This window comes from Apis florea, unplaced genomic scaffold, assembly GCF_048593485.1.
Source record: "Apis florea isolate Af1SG1 unplaced genomic scaffold, ASM4859348v1 contig_3170_pilon, whole genome shotgun sequence".
Classification (NCBI taxonomy): domain Eukaryota; kingdom Metazoa; phylum Arthropoda; class Insecta; order Hymenoptera; family Apidae; genus Apis; species Apis florea.
This window is the reverse complement of record NW_028256714.1, coordinates 1,764,100-1,787,318: the sequence shown is the minus strand read 5'-3', so window position 1 is coordinate 1,787,318 and position 23,219 is coordinate 1,764,100. Positions and strand designations below refer to the sequence as shown.

The 23,219-nt window shown below is 22.8% G+C and overlaps 5 protein-coding genes across 19 annotated transcripts; 1 reads left to right on the top strand and 4 right to left on the bottom strand.

The window, feature by feature from the left end:
• Positions 1-499: 499 nt before the first annotated feature.
• On the bottom strand, positions 500-16,600 carry nuf (rab11 family-interacting protein nuf). 5 transcript variants are annotated; one of them, XM_012485475.3, is made up of 11 exons: positions 16,460-16,600; positions 13,072-13,181; positions 12,623-12,994; positions 11,655-11,729; positions 9,581-9,619; positions 8,788-8,905; positions 2,924-3,079; positions 2,387-2,756; positions 2,121-2,266; positions 1,980-2,030; positions 500-1,662 (listed from the first exon to the last, which is right to left on the bottom strand). In XM_012485475.3, the coding sequence occupies exons 3-11, from the start codon at positions 12,865-12,867 to the stop codon at positions 1,540-1,542; spliced, it is 1,323 nt and encodes a 440-aa protein (XP_012340929.1). In that variant the 5' UTR covers positions 12,868-12,994; positions 13,072-13,181; positions 16,460-16,600; the 3' UTR covers positions 500-1,539. The 5 variants fall into 5 exon arrangements, with proteins under 5 accessions (XP_012340929.1, XP_012340925.1, XP_086766410.1 ...); XM_012485471.3 differs by having other exon boundaries at positions 12,623-13,181; XM_086910284.1 differs by having other exon boundaries at positions 1,980-2,026; positions 12,623-13,181.
• On the bottom strand, positions 6,306-8,644 carry LOC116414240 (uncharacterized). 3 transcript variants are annotated; one of them, XM_086910308.1, is made up of 4 exons: positions 8,045-8,644; positions 7,040-7,217; positions 6,679-6,965; positions 6,306-6,574 (listed from the first exon to the last, which is right to left on the bottom strand). In XM_086910308.1, the coding sequence occupies exons 1-3, from the start codon at positions 8,399-8,401 to the stop codon at positions 6,922-6,924; spliced, it is 579 nt and encodes a 192-aa protein (XP_086766434.1). In that variant the 5' UTR covers positions 8,402-8,644; the 3' UTR covers positions 6,306-6,574; positions 6,679-6,921. The 3 variants fall into 3 exon arrangements, with proteins under 3 accessions (XP_086766434.1, XP_086766435.1, XP_086766433.1); XM_086910309.1 differs by having other exon boundaries at positions 6,679-6,944; XM_086910307.1 differs by lacking the exon at positions 6,306-6,574 and having other exon boundaries at positions 6,778-7,217; positions 8,045-8,638.
• LOC100864076 (uncharacterized) lies at positions 16,408-19,057 on the bottom strand. 2 transcript variants are annotated; one of them, XM_003692940.4, is made up of 2 exons: positions 18,766-19,057; positions 16,408-17,753 (listed from the first exon to the last, which is right to left on the bottom strand). In XM_003692940.4, the coding sequence occupies exons 1-2, from the start codon at positions 18,914-18,916 to the stop codon at positions 17,080-17,082; spliced, it is 825 nt and encodes a 274-aa protein (XP_003692988.1). In that variant the 5' UTR covers positions 18,917-19,057; the 3' UTR covers positions 16,408-17,079. The 2 variants fall into 2 exon arrangements, with proteins under 2 accessions (XP_003692988.1, XP_086766423.1); XM_086910297.1 differs by lacking the exon at positions 18,766-19,057 and adding an exon at positions 17,963-18,125.
• Positions 17,450-20,309, top strand: Prpk (TP53 regulating kinase). Of its 8 annotated transcripts, none has more exons than XM_086910303.1 (4): positions 17,450-17,600; positions 19,357-19,555; positions 19,633-19,899; positions 19,987-20,309. In XM_086910303.1, the coding sequence occupies exons 2-4, from the start codon at positions 19,357-19,359 to the stop codon at positions 20,208-20,210; spliced, it is 690 nt and encodes a 229-aa protein (XP_086766429.1). In that variant the 5' UTR covers positions 17,450-17,600; the 3' UTR covers positions 20,211-20,309. The 8 variants fall into 8 exon arrangements, with proteins under 8 accessions (XP_086766429.1, XP_086766425.1, XP_086766428.1 ...); XM_086910299.1 differs by having other exon boundaries at positions 19,963-20,309; XM_086910302.1 differs by lacking the exon at positions 17,450-17,600 and adding an exon at positions 18,086-18,174.
• A 603-nt stretch (positions 20,310-20,912) lies between these two features.
• LOC100864517 (GEL complex subunit OPTI) lies at positions 20,913-21,959 on the bottom strand. Its single transcript, XM_012485479.3, has 4 exons — positions 21,591-21,959; positions 21,410-21,513; positions 21,181-21,310; positions 20,913-21,099 (listed from the first exon to the last, which is right to left on the bottom strand). The coding sequence occupies exons 1-4, from the start codon at positions 21,687-21,689 to the stop codon at positions 21,058-21,060; spliced, it is 375 nt and encodes a 124-aa protein (XP_012340933.1). The 5' UTR covers positions 21,690-21,959; the 3' UTR covers positions 20,913-21,057.
• Between the last annotated feature and the right edge of the window lie 1,260 nt (positions 21,960-23,219).

The window sequence follows — 23,219 nt, the reverse complement described above, 5'->3', positions numbered from 1 at the left end:
CGTATTATGATGTTTATTTATCATATTATTAAACAAGAATCAAAAAATAAAAGTTTATTTTCTCTAATTATAATCATTAGAAAATTAATGAAATTAAAAAAAAAAAAAATTATTTCTCATTATAAAAAATATATAAATTTTGATATTAATTTTGTAAGAAATAAGAAAATATAAATAATGCAAGTTTACGTAATTCTTAATAATCTCATTTTAGCTTTTTTTAATTAAATTATCATCATTGTAAAATATTTTTAATAAATATAAACTATTAATATAATATAATTAAATTTGCTTTATGATATTTTACATGATTTATAAATATATTATTTTTTATTCTATAAATAAAGTATACATTTTTTATATTGAAAATGAGAAAAATGTGTAAACATAAAAAAATCATAAATGAATTGAATAAAGTTGTATAAATATAGCATAGGATGTTCATTATGAACTTTTCATTCATTTATTATTTACACAATAATTTAAGAGATACATTATATCTTGTTTCAAATTTATTTTTTTATTATATCATTTCATGTAAAAATGTGTTTAACAATTATGTACAAAATAACTAAATTTGATTAGTACCTAATTTGTTTTATTTTTTTTAATAATGATTATAAAAACTATTACATAAACAATCATTTTTTTCTTTTTCTCTCTTCATTACAATATAAAAAAATCAATATTAATCACATTGATATTACAAAATTGACAATAACAATTTTTAAATATTCAAAATTTCAATAATTCAACAATAGTTTATTCAGAAATTTCTTAACATATATATCATTAAAATCATCTTTGATTTTTAAAAAATTTATGAAATTTATAAATAGATTGAAACTGTAAAGAGAGAGGGAGAAAGAGAAAGAGATGATAAAATATAATTATTTAATTACACTCTCATTAACATCATTCATTAATTTTTAAAGTATACTGTAAACTATTAAGTGAAAATATTTAATATTAAATTTTATTTATAGGTACTTTTGTTAAAATAAATTTTTATAATACCAAAATGCAATTATACATTTTGATATTTACTAAAAATTTTTAACTATTTTTCATTAATTTTCTTAAAAGAAGAAATATTAGTGATTTTACGTGTAATAAATAATACATCATTACATATTTACTATTTCTCATCCTCTATCAGTAAGAACAATTTTTTACCATTATTATAAAGGCAACATTTTAAGGCCTCGAATTTTAAAATTCGAACGATATACAATTCATTTTAATTATTTTATTAATTCACTGCCTTTAATATTAAAAATATACCAAAAATTATTATTAGTATTAAATGTAACCGAAGTAATAATTTTGGCAGTGAAAATTTTTACTATATATTATCTATCATAATACAGTAAAATTTTAAGTTCACATGGACGGAAATTGCTTTCCTATAATATGGTACTTGTGTAAAGCTACGAAAATTGTTTATATAAATTTATAAATAATTAAGAATTTCAACAAAGTAATGTACAACTGCCTGGAACAATTAACATTAAATTTAATAACTATTTATATAATAGTTCAATGAGTTTGTTTCACTTCTAACAACTGGGGGTAATTTTCAACTATGTTTAATAAAATTCCATCAATGTATGCTCTTAATTGTGTATTGACTTCTTGTTGCTCCTTTAAAGCTTGTTTTATCTGTAATGATTTGAAATAATATGATAATCAATATAATTAAATTTGAATAATATAAAATATTAACATATTCGTATATTCGCGGAATATTTTTGAAATAGATAAATTCTTCAAAACGAACACAATTTTATCTTTGATACAACGTCAGTTTATTTTTTCTAATACAAATTTAAATTGTGATTTATAACTCAATAAATAAGTCTCGACGGATATTTTTATATATTATTTATTGTGTTTGTTTTGATCTCTAAATCTAAGTTGATTTGATATTCATGAATATATTAACGTATATTAATGCATAATTAAAATTTAACACATACTTCAGATATATTACAAGGTTCACCATTATCTCCAGAAAGTTGACTGTCTATCTGTAGTAAACATCGAAACAGTAAAAGAAAGAGAATGAAATAGACATATTCAGAATTATATTTTCTAAAAAAATAAGGATTATAATATACCTGATCTTGATTCATGCCAGCCAGTAATTCTACAGCAAGACTAGGTCCTTTTTCAACAGAATTATTACAAGGATTTAACATTAAAAGTTCACGGCCTGCCTGCAGAGCCGCTGCAGCTTGTAATTCATCTCGTGATTCTTCTAAACCTTAAAAAAAATATATTTTTTTTTATATAATAATATTATATAATCACAAATAAACTTTATTAATAATAACTTTATTAATTTAAAAGTATTTATAAATTAAAAATATATATATATATATACTTTTATTACAAGCTTGAAGTTGTGCTACTTGTTGTATTAATTCTTCTATTTTTTGTTGATCCTCAATTTTCATAGTCAGTTCTTCTTTAACAGCTTTAAGTTGATAATGAGCTTCGTTAGCTCGACTTATTGCTTGTCGTTCATTTTCACGAACGCTATCTATTTCTCTTCTAGCTTCTTCGAGATCGTTTTCTAATCGATTTTTCTCTATTTTAACTTTTTCGAGTTGCTCGCGTAACCTTGCTATTTCGTCTCTTAAACTAGTTTCTTCTAATTCTATTGCTTGCAATTTGATAGCATAATTTTCTAGTTGTAATTGACGTTCGCGTTCTAAACGACTTGCCCAATCTCTATGTCTTCGTTGTTCCGCCTAAAATATAATGTATCATATGTTTTATATGTCTTAATTTTACAAATAAAATTAACAATTATATTATAAAATAAAATAATAAGAAGAGAAAACTATTATTTACTACATTATCGATGAATGAAGAAAGAAATATAATACATAGTAACTACTTATTTAATAAAAATTACTTGAAGTCTTTCTTCGGCTCTAGTTTCAGCATCTTTGGCAGCTTCTTCTAACATTAATATTCTTGCCTGTAACGTAGCATTTTCTTGTTTTGCTCTAACATATCGTTCTTCTCCGACCGATTGAAAAGCATGCATTTGTTCTTGAATCATTTGAACCTGAAAAAATATATCGTATGTTAAAATTATATTATTCTATTTAATTGATATGTGTATTATATAATTATATGTTAGAGAAAAAATATATATATATATTTTTAATAGATATAGAACAAAAATATAAAGAAGCTTGTATAAAGAAATTAATACGATAATTTTTCGTTTAAAAATTCGCGTTTGTGCAAGTTCATATTATAGACTTCATAAAATAATGATTCTCAAATAATCTCATATTTGTAATATGTAGTATGTATATATTTATAACATTATTTGATACTCATATATAATAAAATTATATAATTATTAATGAAATTATTAATCTTCACATGTAATTTCAAATAATGATTTATCTTTGTAGATTTATAATTAGCTTATATCATATGTTCAATAAATATTATTAGTTTCAATAGTAGAATTTCAAACATAAATGTATTTAATGTGAATTTATCCTGCAATGAAATTTATACAAAATATGACTAATATTATTTTTTAGATAATTTTTTACTTAATACTTTTAATAATAAATTATTATTTATATATTAATTATATATTGAATTATTATTTAATTATTTATATTAATAATAAATTATTTAAATATTATTAAAATAAAATTTATATAAAATTTAAACAAGAATTCAAATATCAATTTTAGAATATAAATTGTAACAAAATAAATATCATTTTCATATCTATATTTAATATGAAGTGTAAATAAAGATTATGTAATATATAAATTGAGTAATTGAAATTTAAATTTAATCAATTAAAATGGAGAGTTCAATGATAACAATAAAATATTTTTGTTTTTTTTTTTTCTATATTTGTCAATTGCTCATATTCATTGAACTAGAAAATAACAATTATTGATTTCATATCTTTTCAAATTAAAAATGATAATAGATATCACAGTTTATCATATTATATATAAAAGTTTGTATATTTTATTTTTTCTTTTTTTATTATTATTATTATTTTATAGTTATTTACTTTTCTGTTATCAAATAAGACAATATATCAATACTTAAAAGATTACAATAATCGTAACGTAGTAAGATAAATTTGTATAATTATTATAAATGCTTTAAACATTATCATTAATTTAATTGCAACGAAACATATTATGTTTGATTTATATTTAATCGTATTTAATCATAAAGAAGAAATCTTATGATCTCGGTATATTGTCTTACTTGTTCAGTAAGCCGAGGACCACGACGACGAGATAATCGACTACCGCGAGAGGACGGTTGTCCGACAAATTGAAATTGGCCTTCCCACAAATCATATTCGAGGCCGGCTCCAGGTCCAGGAGACGGCCCCTCCCCGGAAGTTATTCGATTATCATGATCGTAACGTTCGATCGCACCTGTGTCTGACTGATCATCGTAATTGTTCAAATCCATTCTAATTCGTGATGTCTCATGTCACGCCTGTGTCAGGTAGACTCGTCATCCTCTTTAACTAATCCGATATAAAAGATTATTCCGTTAGAACGACGTGCAAGCACGCCGGTTCTCTGTTCATTCTTCTTTAGAAACAATACTATCGTCACTAACAACCTAACCTCAAAATTTCATGCGTTTACTATAAAATTGCGAATTTGAAGAATAAACGAGCGAATAATCTAATATGTACAGAGAGAAACACAACACTACGCGCACATCCGTTTCTTTGGGCGTACTTCGAATATAATCGTTCGTCTCAATCGCCCACTGTAAGCTGGGAGTAACCGAGAGGCTATTTGTGCACTCCATACTACGTATCGACTAACTCCACTGTATCGCATGTATCGTACATGATATGTTATATGTTTTGATCATTATTTCGTTTATTCTTATGCATATTTTAAAAATTTATTTAAAAATCAAATTAGTTTCCTCTTTTGTTCTCCTATTAATGAATTAGAGAATTTTAATTTTTTTATTATATATATTTATCATATATCTTCGAAAAAAAAATTTTTTTTACGAATTAATATATTTTATATATATATATATATTGTTATTAATCAATGTTTATATTTAAATTATAAATATTAAGATGATTTCTCCGATCAATAATGTATATTTATTTCATTATCAACTTATCCGTATAAAGTGATAATTTTGAAAGTACGCAAAGATACGCCCCTGATCATTTTACAATGCTTGGTTTATATAACTATCGATATATTTTACGTTTTAAAGTTAAAATTATCTAAAAAAACATTTGTATGCATAACTTTTATGAAAAAGTAAAAAAAAATCATTTATATGCATAAATATAACTAAGAATTAGCATTTTAAATGTGTAAAGATAAAAATAAAAATAATATTATTATATATGATTTAATTTACAAAATAAATAATTTTTTTTAGAATTATATATAAGCTCGGTAAATCTAAGAAAGCTTTAAATAGGATTACATAAAATACCATGTAAAATATATGTGATGACTGACTTGAAATATTTTACATGATTCTTGAATTGGAATTCATTATTATTATTATTCAATTTAGAATTCATTATTATTATTCAATTTTTTATAAAAAGTAAATCTCAAAATAATCAATTATAATGAGAAGAAAGAAGAAATTAAAAAAAGGCCAACCTTTCCATTCAATAAATCCTTCAGAAAATTTAGAACATGTCATATTTTATCTATATATTATATTAACCACGCAGTTTTCACTCTAAACTTATTAATTTTTATGATTTTTTTGAATATTTGAATAATTTAGTTTGTTTATCAATCTATATTATGACTAATCAATTTTATCATCTTGCATTGCTGATCGTATTACGTTTTTGTATTACGTTTGCATTGCATTTGTTTATCCAATTATCCAAAAAATGGTATATACATATTTATTTATTAATATACATATTACTAAATTAATAAAAGAGTGTTTATAATATATTATTATTTATATTATGTTTCATAATTGTTACTTTATTAATTTGTATTTATTTATTTTATATGTTTTTAAAATTTTATATGTTTTAAATTAAAAATAAGTATTATGTAACAAAATACAATATTATGATACAATAATGAATGCAATAACATTGAATATGATTTATTCGCTTATAAAATAAAAATCGAAAAATTATCGATAATTTTATTACAATATATGTATATGTAATTTTTTATTTAAGATTCAAAGAAACGCAAATTATGATGCAAAATTATAGATGCAGATTTAAAAAGGCAAAATTAAAAATTCATTAAATTCATTCCATGATATTATTATAGAAATAAATAATTTATTTGTTGTAAAAATAAATAATTTATATATATTTATGTTATAAAAATATGCATATTAATAATAGAACATCTAAAATTATTTTTATATTAAATAAATATTATAATGATAATATAAAGGAAAAATAATTAATTGAAATTCTCTTTTATTCAACAAATTTAAACAGAATTTCATCAGTATTTTGATTTTGATTTTGATTTTTCTATATATGATTCATAATTCATCTTCATTAATAAGTATGATAATAAACCTGTAATAAATATATCAATGAACAATATGCAATTCGATAGATAGGTAGAACGTGGAATTGAATCTATCTTAAATAAAAAATTACGTCTTAATAAAATACGTTACCTTATTTTTTACGCAATTCATTCAATTTCACTCGTAGTCGTGAAATTTTTTTTCAGAAATTATCATAATAATTAATTTCACGTCCATAAATTTATAATGCCGTGAATGAGTAAAAAGTGGAATATCAAGATCGAGTGTTTCGTAGTTTTCGTAGTTTTAAATTTTTATTATATTTTTATTAAAATTTATTAGTTATATATTATCCCATTATTTTTGTATTTTTCAATTTTAAGAAATTCAATTCTAAGAGGCAACTGATCGAGTAACTTCATTCATAAATGTATCATCTGTTTATTATTAATGCAGCATCATTAACTTTTTTTTTTTTCTAATGAAAATTCTATGATATCTTCATTCTTACTTTCTTTCTCTTTGTAAATGGAATGCTTCTGATATTTATTCGATGTAGAAGTTGACAGGGATTCATCACATCCTTCGCAAAAAACATCGTAATCTCTATTGAGTGCATCATTTATATCAGAATATAGAACAAATTCAGCGGGATAATTTTGTTTTGCATCTTTTCTTCTCTTCGCAGTCTACAGGTTCAGAAAGATCATCGTTTATAGCTGCCAAATAAAATCGGGAAATCGCTTTTTTAAAAGACCCTGTCCCCACGAATATAATCCTGAATATTCGAGGTTCTTTATTTATTATTAATTTTTTTTTTTAAATACCGTTTTTCAAATTACGTCTCTTTGAAATCAATTGAAAATTTAATTTTCACGTTCATTATTCATTTAAATCTCTCATTTAAATTTCATTATTATATGTTAATCATTATATTATCGACATTATAACTAACGACAGTTAATAGAAGAATATTAGAATGATCAGAGAAAAGATTCAAAATTTATAGAACATTTAACTTTATATTTAGAAATCTTGTGAAAGTAATAATAATAACTTTCAATTTCAATATCATAATTGAATGATATTGAAATCAATTTTCTATTTTTAAATTTATATTATTTTATTGCGCTGTCACTAACGCTGTTTTTTTTTATATATATATATATATAAGTGTATCTTCTTACTTCGTTAAATTCATTAAATTTTATATCTCTTTATTATAACGAACATGTTAAAAACAGTAATAGTTATCCACGATACCGGAACCATGATTCGCTCTAACAAATTTGAATCGCCGATTCAGATATTAATCGAAAGTGTTCAAAGAGTACTTTACACTTTAAAAATCTCCGATCACTTTTTTCAACATCGTCTACTTAATATACGTAGAAACGATTCATAATTAATCAATCTTTATACTTTCAAAACAATCGGTATATAGCGTAACGATAGTGGGGAAGACTAACAATAAATATAAAAGATAATTACGCTAGCAACCGGAAGCCAGATTTACCTGTGCTGGTTGCACTAAAGGGTGCAATCTGTCGCTTAATCTTCGCCGTGTATCGCGACACAGAGACCAATAGAAAACAATGCTAGCGATGCACAGTGACAAAAGAATTAGTAATACAATATTGAACCAAGAGAAACCTTTTGATTCTTGGGAGTGTATATCATTGTAATAATGCGGTGAATAAAATCCAGGATGATATGGATAATACGGATGAAAATGAGGATAGGGTGGTGGATAGTAAATGTAAGGTGGAGGAGGATGTGCTGGATGAGGTTGATGGAATCTGACGTCATCTGCGGAATTTTCGGAGGATCTTGATCGAGATGGTGATCCATAAACTGTATTAGTGGCACACATCTAAGATCTTGATGATTTATAAAGTTTCCTTTCCTTTTCAAACATTAAGTTTATACGTTTTCTGCAAATTCGGTGAAATTACAGATTTTACGCTCATATCGTACGAATCGTAAGAGCGATAATTTTGTTTCACAATGATGATAAACGTGAGGTTAAACATCATTTTTTATAGATAAATTTTGACACGTTGAATATCAGAAATAAGAGTAATTTGCAAAAAAGTTATATATCGATAATGATTTTGATTGTGAGAAACTTCAAGTATTTGAAATGTAATAATATAAAATGATATATATATATATATATATATATATATATCACACATATAATATCAACTAATAAATCGAATTTAAGTTAGATTAATAATTAATGACAATTGTACTTACTTTATGATTGAGATCAATGACATCATCCTCGAGAGAGACATCGCTGTACATATCGTCCGCGGGATCACAGTTGGAGCTTATACCAGAACTATTGAAGCTCCCACTTCGATAAAGTTGACTAAACAAAAATCACTGAATATTATAAAGTATTCTACACAAAAACAAATTTATAAAATATTGTTTTAAATAAGTATTATTCAAAATTATATATATAATATTTAAGATTAAAATTAAAAGTATCATATTGCTAAGTGAATTATATTTTCGAAATAGTATATATTTGGAAAAATGGAACGTTGTAACAGGATGAATATAGATAACGAGGTAAAATGTTCCATAAAATATATTTATGGAAGTATAAAAGGAAACGATATGTGGAAGTGCGTATGCAGACAGTGCCCACGCTTTAGAAAGTCCATCGGTTTGCGTTTCGTGAAAGGATCGACTTGACAATTATTAGTTAAATAAGGATACCCTAAGGTTCTTCCTATGAAATGTAAATTCTTCGTTGCTGAATAACACGATCGCTATTGTTATCCCATGACGTCAACTCGCCGACTCCTCGGATGAAATAAAAATATCTCTTCCAACTTTCTACAGATACTTTTTCACGCTTATCAGGCTAGTGTACAGAATTTTTGAATTCGTAAATTCATTTTATGCGCATATTTTTATTATTAACAATTACAATGCTTTTCAAAACATTGAAAAAAAAAAAAAAAGAAAAAAAAACAATTTACATTGTACATTAAGATAAATCGTAAAACCTAAATAATTAACGGTTCGTTCTTACCTTGCTAATGCATTGGAACTAAGTCTCTTCCTTCCGGAACTAAAAAATAAAAAAAAAAAAAAAAAAAAAAAGAAAGAAAGAAAAAAAAATATGACTGTGAAAAATATTCTTACGTAATAGAATATAATTTTATATAATTTTTAAAATGCTATTAATAAATTTCAGCCTTGTATTATTTTTCCGTTTAATCATCACTGTATGTTCAATCCAACATTACGATTTATATTATTATAACATTTACTTTAATATCGAAAAATTAATGAAATAATTAATCTTAATAAAAATCTTTTCGAACAATCTAATATCCCATCTGTCAACCAAATAAATCGCAATTTCTATAAATGAATCAAATAATCGAAGAAAATAGACGAAGGCTAAAATTTATTATGAAATAGTAAATGAAGCCAAGAAAATACCGTATATATCTATTTAGCGATATGATCGTGAAAGAGAATCAACAATTTGATTCTATTCTAATGTCACTGGCAAGGATACAATGTTCAATTTCAAATATAGTCTTCCGTATAAATAGACAAGATACGTATATACTGTTGATCACACTAGATATTCGATGCATCTTATATTAAATTATACAATACAAATTATACAAGATAACATATAATAAAAAAATTATATCGGTACACAAGAAATACTTACTATTAAATATTTACTATTTTATTTTACAATCATATTTTAATGAAAGTATGAAAATAAAGTACAATAACGAACAATGTTGCAATTTTGAAAAATTGAAACGCAAAATAATCAAGCAATCGAAAACTTTTGTAATCAATTGTATATACTCATAGATATATTTCGATATTCAATAATAAATGTAAAAGTGAAAACGTTCAATTAACGAAACCGTTTTCTTCTTTTTGTTCCTTCGAATAATCAACAAATCGACATCATTCATTACAATGGGACGAATATTAACTTGTTTATTTATAATGGATCGATTGTCATGACTCGAAAATAATGAACAAATTGTGAATACTATATATAATTACAAATATAATTACAAATACATTGTTCAACTAATTGTTTTCGTGAAGTAAATATTATCTTGGAAAATTCTTGTGATGTAATCATGAATACTAAAATGGAAAAGCATTGTACGCGTTATCTATAATATTGTCTTCGCGCTATAACATTTTTATAATATATATATATATATATAATTATTTATGTATTAATTATATATATTATATATAATATTATATATATTATAACTGGTAACAACTTCCTCCTTGTGTTATATAAATTGTTAGAAATATGTTAGTATGAAATTTAATAAAAACTCTTCACATCCTATCCTTAGATATTGAAGACAAGTTTTTTTTTTCAGTTTATTAACACGACTAGACGATCGTAATTTATCAATCGATTCCATAGAAATAATTTTTTTCATACGCCAATCTCGTTCCTGATTTTTTTTTTTTTTTTTGAAAATCGAAAATTCTTCCGTAACGAATTTACACTTGATTATAATACTGATGCGTAAATTTCCTTTTTATTCGCTAAATCACGTGCTATATTCGACCTAACTTTTCGGCTTAACAATCGGAATTAATAATGTTTTCTATCTTTTATAAATATTTGGTGTTCTGTACTTTAAATATTAGAGGTTTAGATTCTAACATTCAAAATTCTGATAATCAGAATTCGAGTTCTTTTTTTAAAAAAATAACAAATTCGAAATTTGAATATTAAATACAGTTTTATTATTTTTAAAAATAATCTAGCGGTAAAAAAAAAAAAACATTATATAGAATAATTAAAACTAAATGCTAATTAAAATTAATTGAAAAAAAATTTAAATCATTGAATTGCATTGAAACATTAAAATTGTTTGAAATATATAATATAATATAAATAACTAAAAAAAAATAAAATTTAAATTATTATTAAACTTATTAAATTATTCTATTTATTATAGCAAAGTAAATTTTTTCAGTGAAATTAATAAATGAATAAAATAGATGAATATAATAGAATTAAATAAGAAAAATGGATATTAAAAAAAGAGACAAATTTAGGATTTTTTCGAAAAAGAAAATAAACAAAATCTTACCAAGGCGGTGTTCGCCTAAGTGATGTCCGTAGATAAGAATGTCTTCTTATAGTTGAATTGGGGCTTCTTGGGTTTCTAATTAAAATAAAACAAAGTTTACAATATAAACTATTTTACATTATTTATAAACTAATTAATTATATTACATTTTCACGACATGTAAATTTCAATCTTGATAATTAAGAATTATTCAAAAATATGTTCAAAAATTTTGCAAATTCAAAATAATGTACCAATTCTTATGTTGATGATTTCCTTTTTTCATATAGTTATTTGAAAGAAAACACACGAGACGGCAATTAATAATTCTGAAGAATATGAAATATAATAAGATATTCAATTTTATTTTCTCTTTTCACGTGAAAGTTTTTTCTACATATTAGCAAAGCATTAATTTGATCGTGGGAATAGATCTGTTTGAATGATATACATATAAAATGTGAGAAAGTCTGTATTAAATTTCGTGTCAACTACAATATACTTAGTGCAAATATGTTCATCATGAATATTTTGACAGAATGATTTTGAAACAACATAAAATAAATATTATACTATAAACGATTCGTATATGAATAATTTTATATCTATAAGTTATTTTAAACGAATATCAAAATATTATTCATTATATTTCAATAAAAACAATTACAAAATATTTTTAGTATTTTTAGTACAATTGTACTTCATTTTTGACCATAAATTTATTTTTATCCAAAATATGAACGTAATTTTTTAATAATTCTCATTTTATATGTATAACGCTCATGATACCCTCTACAGGCCACATCGAGAAACTAAAGTTTACCGAACTTAAAAATGTTCGCGCGCAAAATTACGACAATTTGTGTATTATCGATACTATTACATAAAGGACAATCAATGCATAAGTATATATAACATATATGTATATATAGAGAAAAAGAAAGAGAAAGAGAAAAGAATAAGAGAGAGAAAAGAGACAACGAACTTACTTGAAAGAACTAGTACTTGTGGGTGAAGGTGCAGAACTGCTACCACCCGGCGATTCCACCCCGTCATCAGCGTCACCTTCGACAGATCCAAATGCTTCGTAGCTTTCCTCTTCTTCGTGATTATTCGATTTATTAGATTTAATGTTACAAGATGATGCGATGGCATCAACGTGTTCGGGACTAGCGGAATAATGCCCAGAGTCTTGAAGATTCGGATTGACCAGATTATGCAAGTCTACCGACATAGAAAGCGGACCACTTTGGCTCCATTCGACAGCACCAGGAGCTCCGTTTACATGACCACCCTCGTTCTCCACACGATATGATTGGCGGGTGCTCGGTAAGATGGCGTCACCATCACGAGCTACGTCACTGTCAGACACGACGACACGTGATGTACCCACGCTATTAGTTGGTGAAACATTTACACCAGGCGAACGGGAGCTTACCATCCTTCGTTATCGGCCAGATTGGAGCCGAAGCTCGATGAATAACGAGAACTGAGAGATGTCCAAGGTCTTTCGATTATTGAATACTTCACTAGTAGAACCGATCGTTACTGAAAAACGTTCTAATAAGTCAGATATTCAAAAACATTAAGAGAATAAAAAAAATGAAATAGAATGTAACACGATTTTCGTTTTATTTCTATATTCTTTCTAATCGACAAAATAACAACAAACAATATCCCTAAGAGAGAAAAAGACAAAGATAGATTTTAATTATAAAAAAAAATTATTACGGAACCATAAAAAAATTATTTTATGGAATAATAAGTTGATAATCTATATGTGAATGTTATTTAATGAATATGCAATAGTTTAGAATCTAAGAAAAGCGTGAGAACTTAGCGCACTAAGTCATGGTACACCGAGTCAGACCTCAACGATACGAGAAGTTATAATTAAATACTACAGTATACAGTATATTTGTATTATTCAATGTTAGAAGAACATTTTCTTTTTTTTTTCCTATAGCATATAAAATATTATATATTTATTATATTAAATAGATTGAAAAAAATATCAATTATTCAAAATTGCACGTCAGATAAAAGAAAAAATTTTGACAAGTTATTCAAGCTATTCATGTTCATTTTATTGTCTTATAAAAAATATCAAATGTGATATGATAAACATTTATATATATATATATATTTTATATTTATATTTATATAACATAAGAGAATATAATTGATTATAGACAAGAAAATAAAATAAGGAAAAAACATTTAATTATATATCTCACGATAATTTTAATTTTAATTTTTTGAAGAATTTTAAAATATCAGAAGATAAAAATAATCAATCATTAATTTTCTACTAAAAATTAAGGCTCATTTAAAATAAATATTTGATAAACATTTTATTATAAAACTAAAAATTTTATTGATATATTTAAAAAAAATATAGATGATATTTATATCGTTAATTCAAAAGAATAATAATATAATTGCAAAATTTTTCAGAAAATAAAGAAAATTATTTAATTTAGTTAATTTAATCATATTGAAAAGAATTATCGACACATTTTATTTATTATTTTAAATTCTATTAATCATAAAAAAAATGTTAAATTTTTTTAATGAATAAACATAAATTGTTATAATAGTATTATAAGTAAAAAATATTATTAAATTAGTAAAAAAATAAAAAAGTATAATTAATATAATTGTTATTAGAAAAATTAAATATATTTATAATTTGGATATATTCGAATTATCGAATTATTATTAATTATATTAAGTATTTAAAGTCATATTTTATTAAAAATTTACAATTTTACAATTTTATCACAATTCTTCTAACTGATAATTTATAATTTATTATGCAGCAGGAATTGAATAAAAAATATTAAACAAAATATGTAATCATGGATCATCTAATCCTGATTTATCTTATACTTGATTATTATCTTATATCTGATTTATCTCATATTAATGATATTATTAATTCAATTGATTTTCATATTCATATTGATGTTGAATATATTTCGTATAATATTATTTATATAATGAGTGAAATCATATTAAGATGTTCAAGATGATGATGAAAAGAAGCATTCATAAAAACTTTATATTTTAATAATCTATATATATTGAATTATAATTGAAAATCGCTATTTGAAAAGTAAAATCAAAAAAAATTTTATATGTATATACATATATATATACATATATATATATATATATATATATATATATATATATATATATATATATATATATTAATCATAAAATATATATATATATTTCCACTTTATAAATGTAAAAATTTTAAAATACTTATTGTAACGTTTGATATCGTTTTTTCAGCAAAAAAAATATGTAATTTTAATGAAATATATCTAGTACTTCTTTAAATAATGAATATTTCATTCATTTACACTATCTTCTTGTTTAATTAAATTACGAACATGAAAAAAAAATATATATATATATATATGTAAACAAATGATTTATATATAATTAATTGCATATTACAAAAAAAATATGTATAATTTATATAAAACAATATAAATAATATAATAGCACGAGTTTAATGATTTTAAATAATTTTATGCATATATATCATGTATGCATATATTTATATGTATATATATTTTTTATCAATTTATTAATTTATTGGTAATAAATATTAACACATATGTTAATACCAATCAATTTTTCGATCATTTAGAAGATATTTGTATTTATAATTTTTTATAAAAAGATTATGAAATAATTGAATAATTAAATTTAATATTGCATATATTTTCATGTTACATATTAATTATCAATTAGAATAACAAAATTTTCTTAATTTAATTAATTTATCAAATTTTCTATTATTATTTTTTTTTTATTTTTTTCTTTTTAATATATAAATGAATATGCTAAGTCTTACTATAAATACAAAGATCTTTATTAGCATTATTATGACTAGTTACGAAAATTATCCACGAGATAACTGGCGTCTCGGTTTCCAGGTACTTGTCACTCGGAACGGAATGCATAGATGCGTTTCAAATAGTCGGGAGATTCCAGTACGCTATTTAGAGCAAGCTCGAAAGTATAGATGAAGAATATATTTAACGCTTAATAGCGTATATATCTAACCTTAATTATGATGACATGGGAATATCATTAGTTTTGCCATTATTTAAATTCTAATGAAAGTAATATGGCTTTTTTTACAAATTGTTTTAATTTGAAAATATTATAATGATCAACATGAATATTTCACGTTTTGCAATTACAACAATTAATTTTAACAATTATAAATATATATATATATAATATATATATATATATTGCAATATGTTTTTATGCGAAATATTATTAAAAATATTATTTACTATTTAATTGAAAAAAATATAAATATCAGTATCCTAATTATTAAATAGTTAAGTATTAAATAGTTATTTTGAATCTAAATAATATATGTTATTCACTGGTTGACTATTGTTCAGAATTTATTTTTATTCTGTACTAAAGAAATAACACAAATAATATTTAAAAATGAAATTAAAATATTACATTAAATTTAGTATTATTTGTTAAAATAACTTTGTTAAAATAATTATTTTGTATTTTGTTAAACAATATTTGTTTTATATTAATAATTTTATATAAAATTATAATATTTAAAGAATATGAATTTAAAAAAAAAACAGCAGAACGTTCCTTGCATTGCTGTTCGTTCGTTGACTCACCTTGAACAGTAGATATATATATAATTTCAATAAAATATAGAAAAATTATATTCTCGATATATGAGTTTGTCAGTTTTGAATAATCTGTCACAAAGAAGTAAATAAATTTATTATAAACGCATAAAAGTTAAATACAGAACGTACAGAAAAATTGAAAATCCGAGGCAGATGCACCTTTCTGTCACCTGAAGTAAACACCTGTATACACTAAACTTAATCAAGTAATAGATCCACAAAAAATACACACAATAAATATCTTTGACACAGACAGGTACACCCGCACGTAAATTAGTTAAATGCACAATTTCAAATTTAAGACTATAAATGCATGGACACAATGATCTCTGGCAATTGCGAATAAACCAACGAAAGCACAACCGAATCGTAACACGAAAATGAACGAAACGATTAGTCGAGAGGAGCTATGGCAGGTACGCATGCGCAACGAAACAGGAATGTCGTGAATACACGAATACGTTTACTACACCTATATACACCACACTAAACATCACGGTCGTACCCGCAGGTACGAGAAAGCACCAGTGTTTCTCAACCTACGGAGTATAAATTTATTGAAAATTTAATTTAAATAAGACTATAGCTCTTTCTTCAATCTATTAATTTGTTGATTAATTTTTATAAATAAAACAATTTGTTTCAAATTAATGTTATCGCAAATAAGTTAGTGATATTTTGATGATTTAATTGATTCCAACAAAACACATATAGATATTTCTTTAAAAATAGTTGTTTTCAATATTCTTTTATGATGCTGTAATACCATCCGAATTTTTCTTATAAACTTCTTTATAAACTAGTTCTTGCATTTGCATTCTGAGTAACATTCTTTTGTCAGCAGGCAATGTTCTTATATGCGGTAAAAGACTCATAAGAAAATAATAATTATCATCAAAACGATTGCCTTCTAAAGGATCTACTGGAATACCAATATTAGTGTCATTGTCACCCATGAGCACCTGTTCAGGAGAAATATTTTGTAACATCATTTCGTTTTCAGTAAGATTATCGGAAACACTTTGAAATTCAAGATTGTCAAAATTTTCCTCAGGTTCTTGTTTCACATCTATATGATTAACAGCATCGATCTTTAATCCGTTATCGCTATTTATCGACAGTAGATGATTCGCAATCGTATTTCGATCTTCCATACTTCTGTTTGTTACCGACGAACCATTCTGTATCAAAGCCCCATCGCTCTCGCTTTCACTAGGTACCCGATCATCATCTTGACAAGAATTACTTCGTTCCCAAATAGGAGGACGAGGTAACATTTGTTCTTTTAAAAATTGTAAACTTTTGAAATGTATCCATACTGGCCTATTTCGATGAAATTTACTTTTGCGATAAACTTGATCCTTTTTTAATTCCGCTCGAAAAGTATCTCGCAAACCTTTCCATTTTGCTTTTAATACTGGTTCTGAAAAATGTGAATACGAAGTATTTTAACTATATCATTTATTTAATTAAGTAATTTATATGTTTAATACTTCATCAATTTAGTTAATTTAATAAGATTAATTGATTTCAATTGAATTATAAAATTATATTAATACATGCGCGCACACACGCTCGCACATACTATATTTTATTAAAGTATATGTATATTATATTTTATGATATACATACGCATATAAAATAATGTATAATATATAATAATGTAAAACATCATTTTTATAAAATATAATTATGAATTAAAATATAAATAACAAAAATTACAAATAATGGAAATAATTTATAAATAAATGCGATGAAAAATTTATTGACTGTTTGTACGCATGCGTCTTTAACTAACAAGTTTGTACTTACAGACAATTTAAATCTTTCTCAGCTTTAATACGGTAAACAATAATAAATTATAAGTTATCAGTTGTTCATAGAATAAAATGTTAGTGATATTAAGATTTATATATTAAATTAAAATTATAAATTGATTTAAAATACAATATAATCAATAATATATCACTATAAAAAAGTAAGGTTAACTAGATCACTATTCACGAATATGTGAATGTGTAATTCACAAATACATTAAAATATTATACAATGAAATCAAGTAATATTTGCATCATCAAAACATACATACATATTTTATGTATATATTTTTATATAATAATTAAAATAATTGTAATATAAAAAATTTTTCTTACATATGAAATTTTAAATATTTTATGCTATTATTATAAAATTTAAATCATTAAATAAATACATAATGAGTATATTAAAAATATTATTTTTTAATATTAAAAAAATAATTTAAATAATTTAATATTTTAATAATTCTTTTATTATATTATAATAATAACAATTTATGTTTAAGTATATAAGTTTTATTTTATTATAAATGAGACTAAAAATTTGTTAATAGAACGAATCATAAAAATGCGCGCGCGAATGAGATATATGAAAAACGATTTCAGCAATGCACCTACTGGGTAACTTGAATATCGATGCAATTTCCATCCAAACGCGGTTCGTCACCTCGCGATTATGATAAGAGATATGCCTTTGGTTCCAAAGCGCTGGTCGCTTATAAACTTCGGCAATTAACCGATTTGCATCCATCTTCACTTCGTCCCTCATTTTTACAAATTAAATGAAAAATTTTTTTCTATAATTTAAACAAAACAAAAAAGCACAGTATTAGTTTGTCAATCCGATAGGAACAAAGTATGGGCGAATACTAGCGCCGGGATAGCGATTAGCGCGCAGGACGCTCTTGGGTAACGATCGATTCGCATTTCGCCCTCATCTTGCCCTTGCTAGCGCGAATAACTTCATCTTTTCTTTCTTATAACTTATCATTTGGATATTGATTACATTATAAATAAATTACAAAAATATATTTTAGTTAATGTATTTTTAACTTAATATTTTTAAATTATAAAAAAATAAGTATTTTTCATATTGATAATTGTTAAATATAAAGTTAAATATTTTTTTTAATTTAACAAAATAATTCATTAATATAAATAACAAAAGTTTTAGAAATAGAAAAAATACAGATGAAATATATATTTTAGATGTTGAATAATATAAAAGATCTTGAATTAATAGCACAAGGTGCTGAAGCACGTATATATAAAGGTACTTATTTAGGAAAATTAACATTAATCAAAGAAAGATTCAAAAAAAAATATAGACATCCAGATTTAGATATGCGTCTCACAAAAGATCGAATAAAAGCCGAATGTCGTGCTATACTCCGTGCTAAAACTGCAGGTAAAACAATATGAATATCAATAATGTATTAAATTTATATTTTCTTTTTTCTAAAGAATTTTCTTTCTTTTTTTAAGGAATCACAACACCAGCTATTTATTTGATAAATTTAGAACGACGATGTATTTATATGGAATATATACAAAATGCAATAATATTAAAAGATTTTCTTGATAAAAGCGTTTTGAAAGAAGAAAATATTGATCATTTGTTAAATTTTATAGCACAAGGACTTGGAATACTTATTGCTAAATTACATTTGAAAAATATAATTCATGGGGATTTAACAACTTCCAACATTCTTTTAAAAAATATTGACAACAATTATATTGAAAAATATGATGGTATATAATTATAATTTATTACAATTAGTATTATTTTAATAATTTAATTTTTTTTCATTGTAGTTGCGAATAATTTTGTTATAATAGATTTTGGATTAGCTCGTATAGAATCGAGCATAGAAGATAAAGCAGTCGATTTATACGTTCTTGAACGATCATTATTAAGTGCACATTCAGAAATACCTTCATTATTCTCAAAAATATTTGATACTTATCAAATACATTATATAAATAAAAATCAATGTAAAGAAATTGTTTCTAAATATAAGGAAGTACAATCACGAGGACGAAAACGATTAATGATCGGTTAATTTCAATATATTTTTTATAAATATATTGGTATTTTATTAACATATTTTTTATAATTTATACATGATAAATATATCTTAAATAAATTATATTAAATGAAATTTGAAGTATACTATTTTTATTTAATATGTATAATTTGATATTAATTAGTTTTGTATTTATAATCATTTTTAGAAATATTAAAATAATGTATATTAAAATTATAAATTGATATTTTAAATTTATTTTTTATTTATATAATTTGTTAAAACTAAATTTTTAAAGACCATTATTTGTTATAAATAATATATTCAAATATGAATATATTGTTATAATGTATATTAAATCTTATAAATATTGAGCAATATAATTACTTAAAATGTTTATTTATATTAATTATATATATATATATATATATATATATATATATAACATATATATGTAATTTTTATATATTAATTATTTGCATATAATCTAATTTGGCATATGCAATACTTATAGCATAATTTACATTGCTTATTTATATCAATGATATATAATAAAAAATTTTAAATGTAAAATAAAAATGTTTTGTAATTATCATTTAAAAGCATTGTTTTAATAATGAATAATTAATCTTTTAAATTTACTAATTTTCTATGAAAAATGATTTTTTAGAAGATGAATAATTTGTATGTAATAATATTTAATTTCATATAACAAGAGTTATCCAAGTAAGTAACAAATAATTCTATTGTATGTTTATTAAATGCACCATAAATTCAAAACATATATAATCTATATGAAACTGTTTTCCACAAAATATAGATAAATTGCATACTTGATTCTTGAAAAATATTATATGCATTAATAATTTTAATTTAAAAATAATTAATCAAAATGTAATCCTGAATATATAATGATCCACGTGACCTATGAATAAAAATATAATATAATATAAAATTATGATTTTAAAGAGCTTAAAACAAATAAAATTAAATAACTTCAAATTACCAAAAAACCAGCAAATGATGTCATAAAACCTTCTTTAGTTAATTCCCATATACCACCAAATTCTTCTTCGTCAATTTGTTGAAAATTACTAAAATACAGGTATGTAACACCTGCATTAACTAATACAAATCTAGAATATAAACCATATAATATATATATATATAATGTATATATATGTATATATATTATGTAAATATATATAGATCTACATAAAACTATTTTAACTTACAATAGTAGGGCTATAAAACCTTTTAAAGGTATAAGACCCCATCCTATACCAACTATAATACCAATTGCTTGTCTAGCCCAATATATAACATCCAAAAATTCTTCCTATAATAATTAAATTGATAAATGAGTGAATAAAAATAAACGAAAAACATAATTAATCAAAGTGTGGTTATGTTTACTTTATCTGGCCATTCGGAATTAGCTGTTATCGCACGTGTCCATACACTTAATTCACATTTATTACCATTTCCAATCTTTTCAGATTTTGATCGTGACATTTCTACACCTTCTCAACTTAACAATATAAACCATATAACAAAACTCATTAACATTTCCTAAGTAAAATGAATTCCATGTACTTTTATTTCCTTAAACGTTCCACTACTATACTTCCATCTCTTGAATTATGGAAATGCCAGATTTCATACAATTTTTCACGCACGCGCATTAACTTACTATATTTTATAATAATTTGTTATATTTCTTTGAATGTTAAGTACATTTTTAATATAATTTGATGCTTAATATTTTAAAGCGTTATCAACAACCTGTAAAATTATTAATTTTTCTAATTTATGTATTTTATATATTCAACTTAAAAATGATTTTAAGTATGTATTATGTATATAATTATTTTAAAATTATGTATTTAATTTCAATATATTTTGATTTTATAATAAGTATATCAATGAATATTTTTTTAAATTTTTCATATAAATATTATTTTATTGAAATAAAAAAAATTATATTCTTATTATAACAAATAATTATATTTTTAAAATTAATTAAAAAATTAATTATATAAAATTATATAAATATACAAAACTATTAATATATAAAATAAAAAGAATAATCAATATGCTATGTATGTATGGTCTTTATTTACTAGTGTGTTATATTGCATGATTAGTAATCATATCAAAATCTGCAATTATTAAATTATTGATAATATATGTTATAATTATTATATATATAATACAATCAATAACAGATTTTGAAATATGCTTAATTGCAATATATATATACATAAATGTAAATACAGGAATGTAATGAAGAAAAAATGTATGTGTAATTTTTTTCGCGCATATATATATATGTATATGAATGTGTGAATATCACTCATTCTAACATATATACAGAGTAATTGCATTTAATATATTTCCACACTAAAATATAGTTTATTACAGGTAATCTTTTTGGTATAATAATAATTGGTGTAAAAAAAAAAATTATATATTAAATTTTAAAGAGTAACTTTTATATAAATATCTTAAAAATTGAACGAGTTTTGATAAGTATATAAAATGATTCTGTTTTGGCACAGTTATTTAACTCTTATTTTATATTTATAGAAACCAATACAAATTTTCTTTTGTAAATATATATATAATTAACTTACATTTTTATATATATTTTAAAAAATCACCTGCAATGTAATATGTATACAAATATATATTAATTACATGCATTTAAGCAAAATTACAGATATATATGTTTACAAAAATTATATTAGAAGTAATTAAATTACAAATTTGTCAGTGAATATTATTGAACAGTGAATGAAATTATTAACAATAAAAAATATTATAATTAATTTAAAATTTTTATAATACTAATTTATATTATTTGAAAATATTTCATATTAATATATGATTTAATGTATATTGCATTAATTTTATTTAATAAGATTCAAAATAAATAACTGTTTAGTAAAAAAAAAATTAAAAATTATAATCTATATGATTGCAAAGATTAATATTTATAATTGTAAAGATTAATATTTAATATGTTAAAATACAACAATCACA

Bases quoted from the DNA above. Each gene is read 5' to 3' on its own strand.
- LOC116414240 (XM_086910307.1), bottom strand. From the start codon at position 8,401: ATGTGTGCCACTAATACAGTTTATGGATCACCATCTCGATCAAGATCC. The intron at 7,218-8,044 runs GTAAATCTGGCT...CTGAACCTGTAG, and splicing joins CTTTAGTGCAACCAGCACAG to ACTGCGAAGAGAAGAAAAGA.
- nuf (XM_012485471.3), bottom strand. From the start codon at position 13,074: ATGGTAAGCTCCCGTTCGCCTGGTGTAAATGTTTCACCAACTAATAGC. The intron at 11,730-12,622 runs GTAAGTTCGTTG...TATTTTAATTAG, and splicing joins ACAAGTACTAGTTCTTTCAA to AAACCCAAGAAGCCCCAATT. The intron at 2,267-2,386 runs GTATATATATAT...ATTTTTTTTAAG, and splicing joins ACTTCAAGCTTGTAATAAAA to GTTTAGAAGAATCACGAGAT.
- LOC100864076 (XM_003692940.4), bottom strand. From the start codon at position 18,916: ATGAGGGACGAAGTGAAGATGGATGCAAATCGGTTAATTGCCGAAGTT. The intron at 17,754-18,765 runs GTAGGTGCATTG...CACATTTTTCAG, and splicing joins ATCGATATTCAAGTTACCCA to AACCAGTATTAAAAGCAAAA.
- Prpk (XM_086910299.1), top strand. From the start codon at position 19,357: ATGTTGAATAATATAAAAGATCTTGAATTAATAGCACAAGGTGCTGAA. The intron at 19,556-19,632 runs GTAAAACAATAT...TCTTTTTTTAAG, and splicing joins ACTCCGTGCTAAAACTGCAG to GAATCACAACACCAGCTATT. The intron at 19,900-19,962 runs GTATATAATTAT...TTTTCATTGTAG, and splicing joins TTATATTGAAAAATATGATG to TTGCGAATAATTTTGTTATA.
- LOC100864517 (XM_012485479.3), bottom strand. From the start codon at position 21,689: ATGTCACGATCAAAATCTGAAAAGATTGGAAATGGTAATAAATGTGAA. The intron at 21,514-21,590 runs GTAAACATAACC...TAATTATTATAG, and splicing joins ATTCCGAATGGCCAGATAAA to GAAGAATTTTTGGATGTTAT. The intron at 21,100-21,180 runs GTAATTTGAAGT...TTTTATTCATAG, and splicing joins CATCATTTGCTGGTTTTTTG to GTCACGTGGATCATTATATA.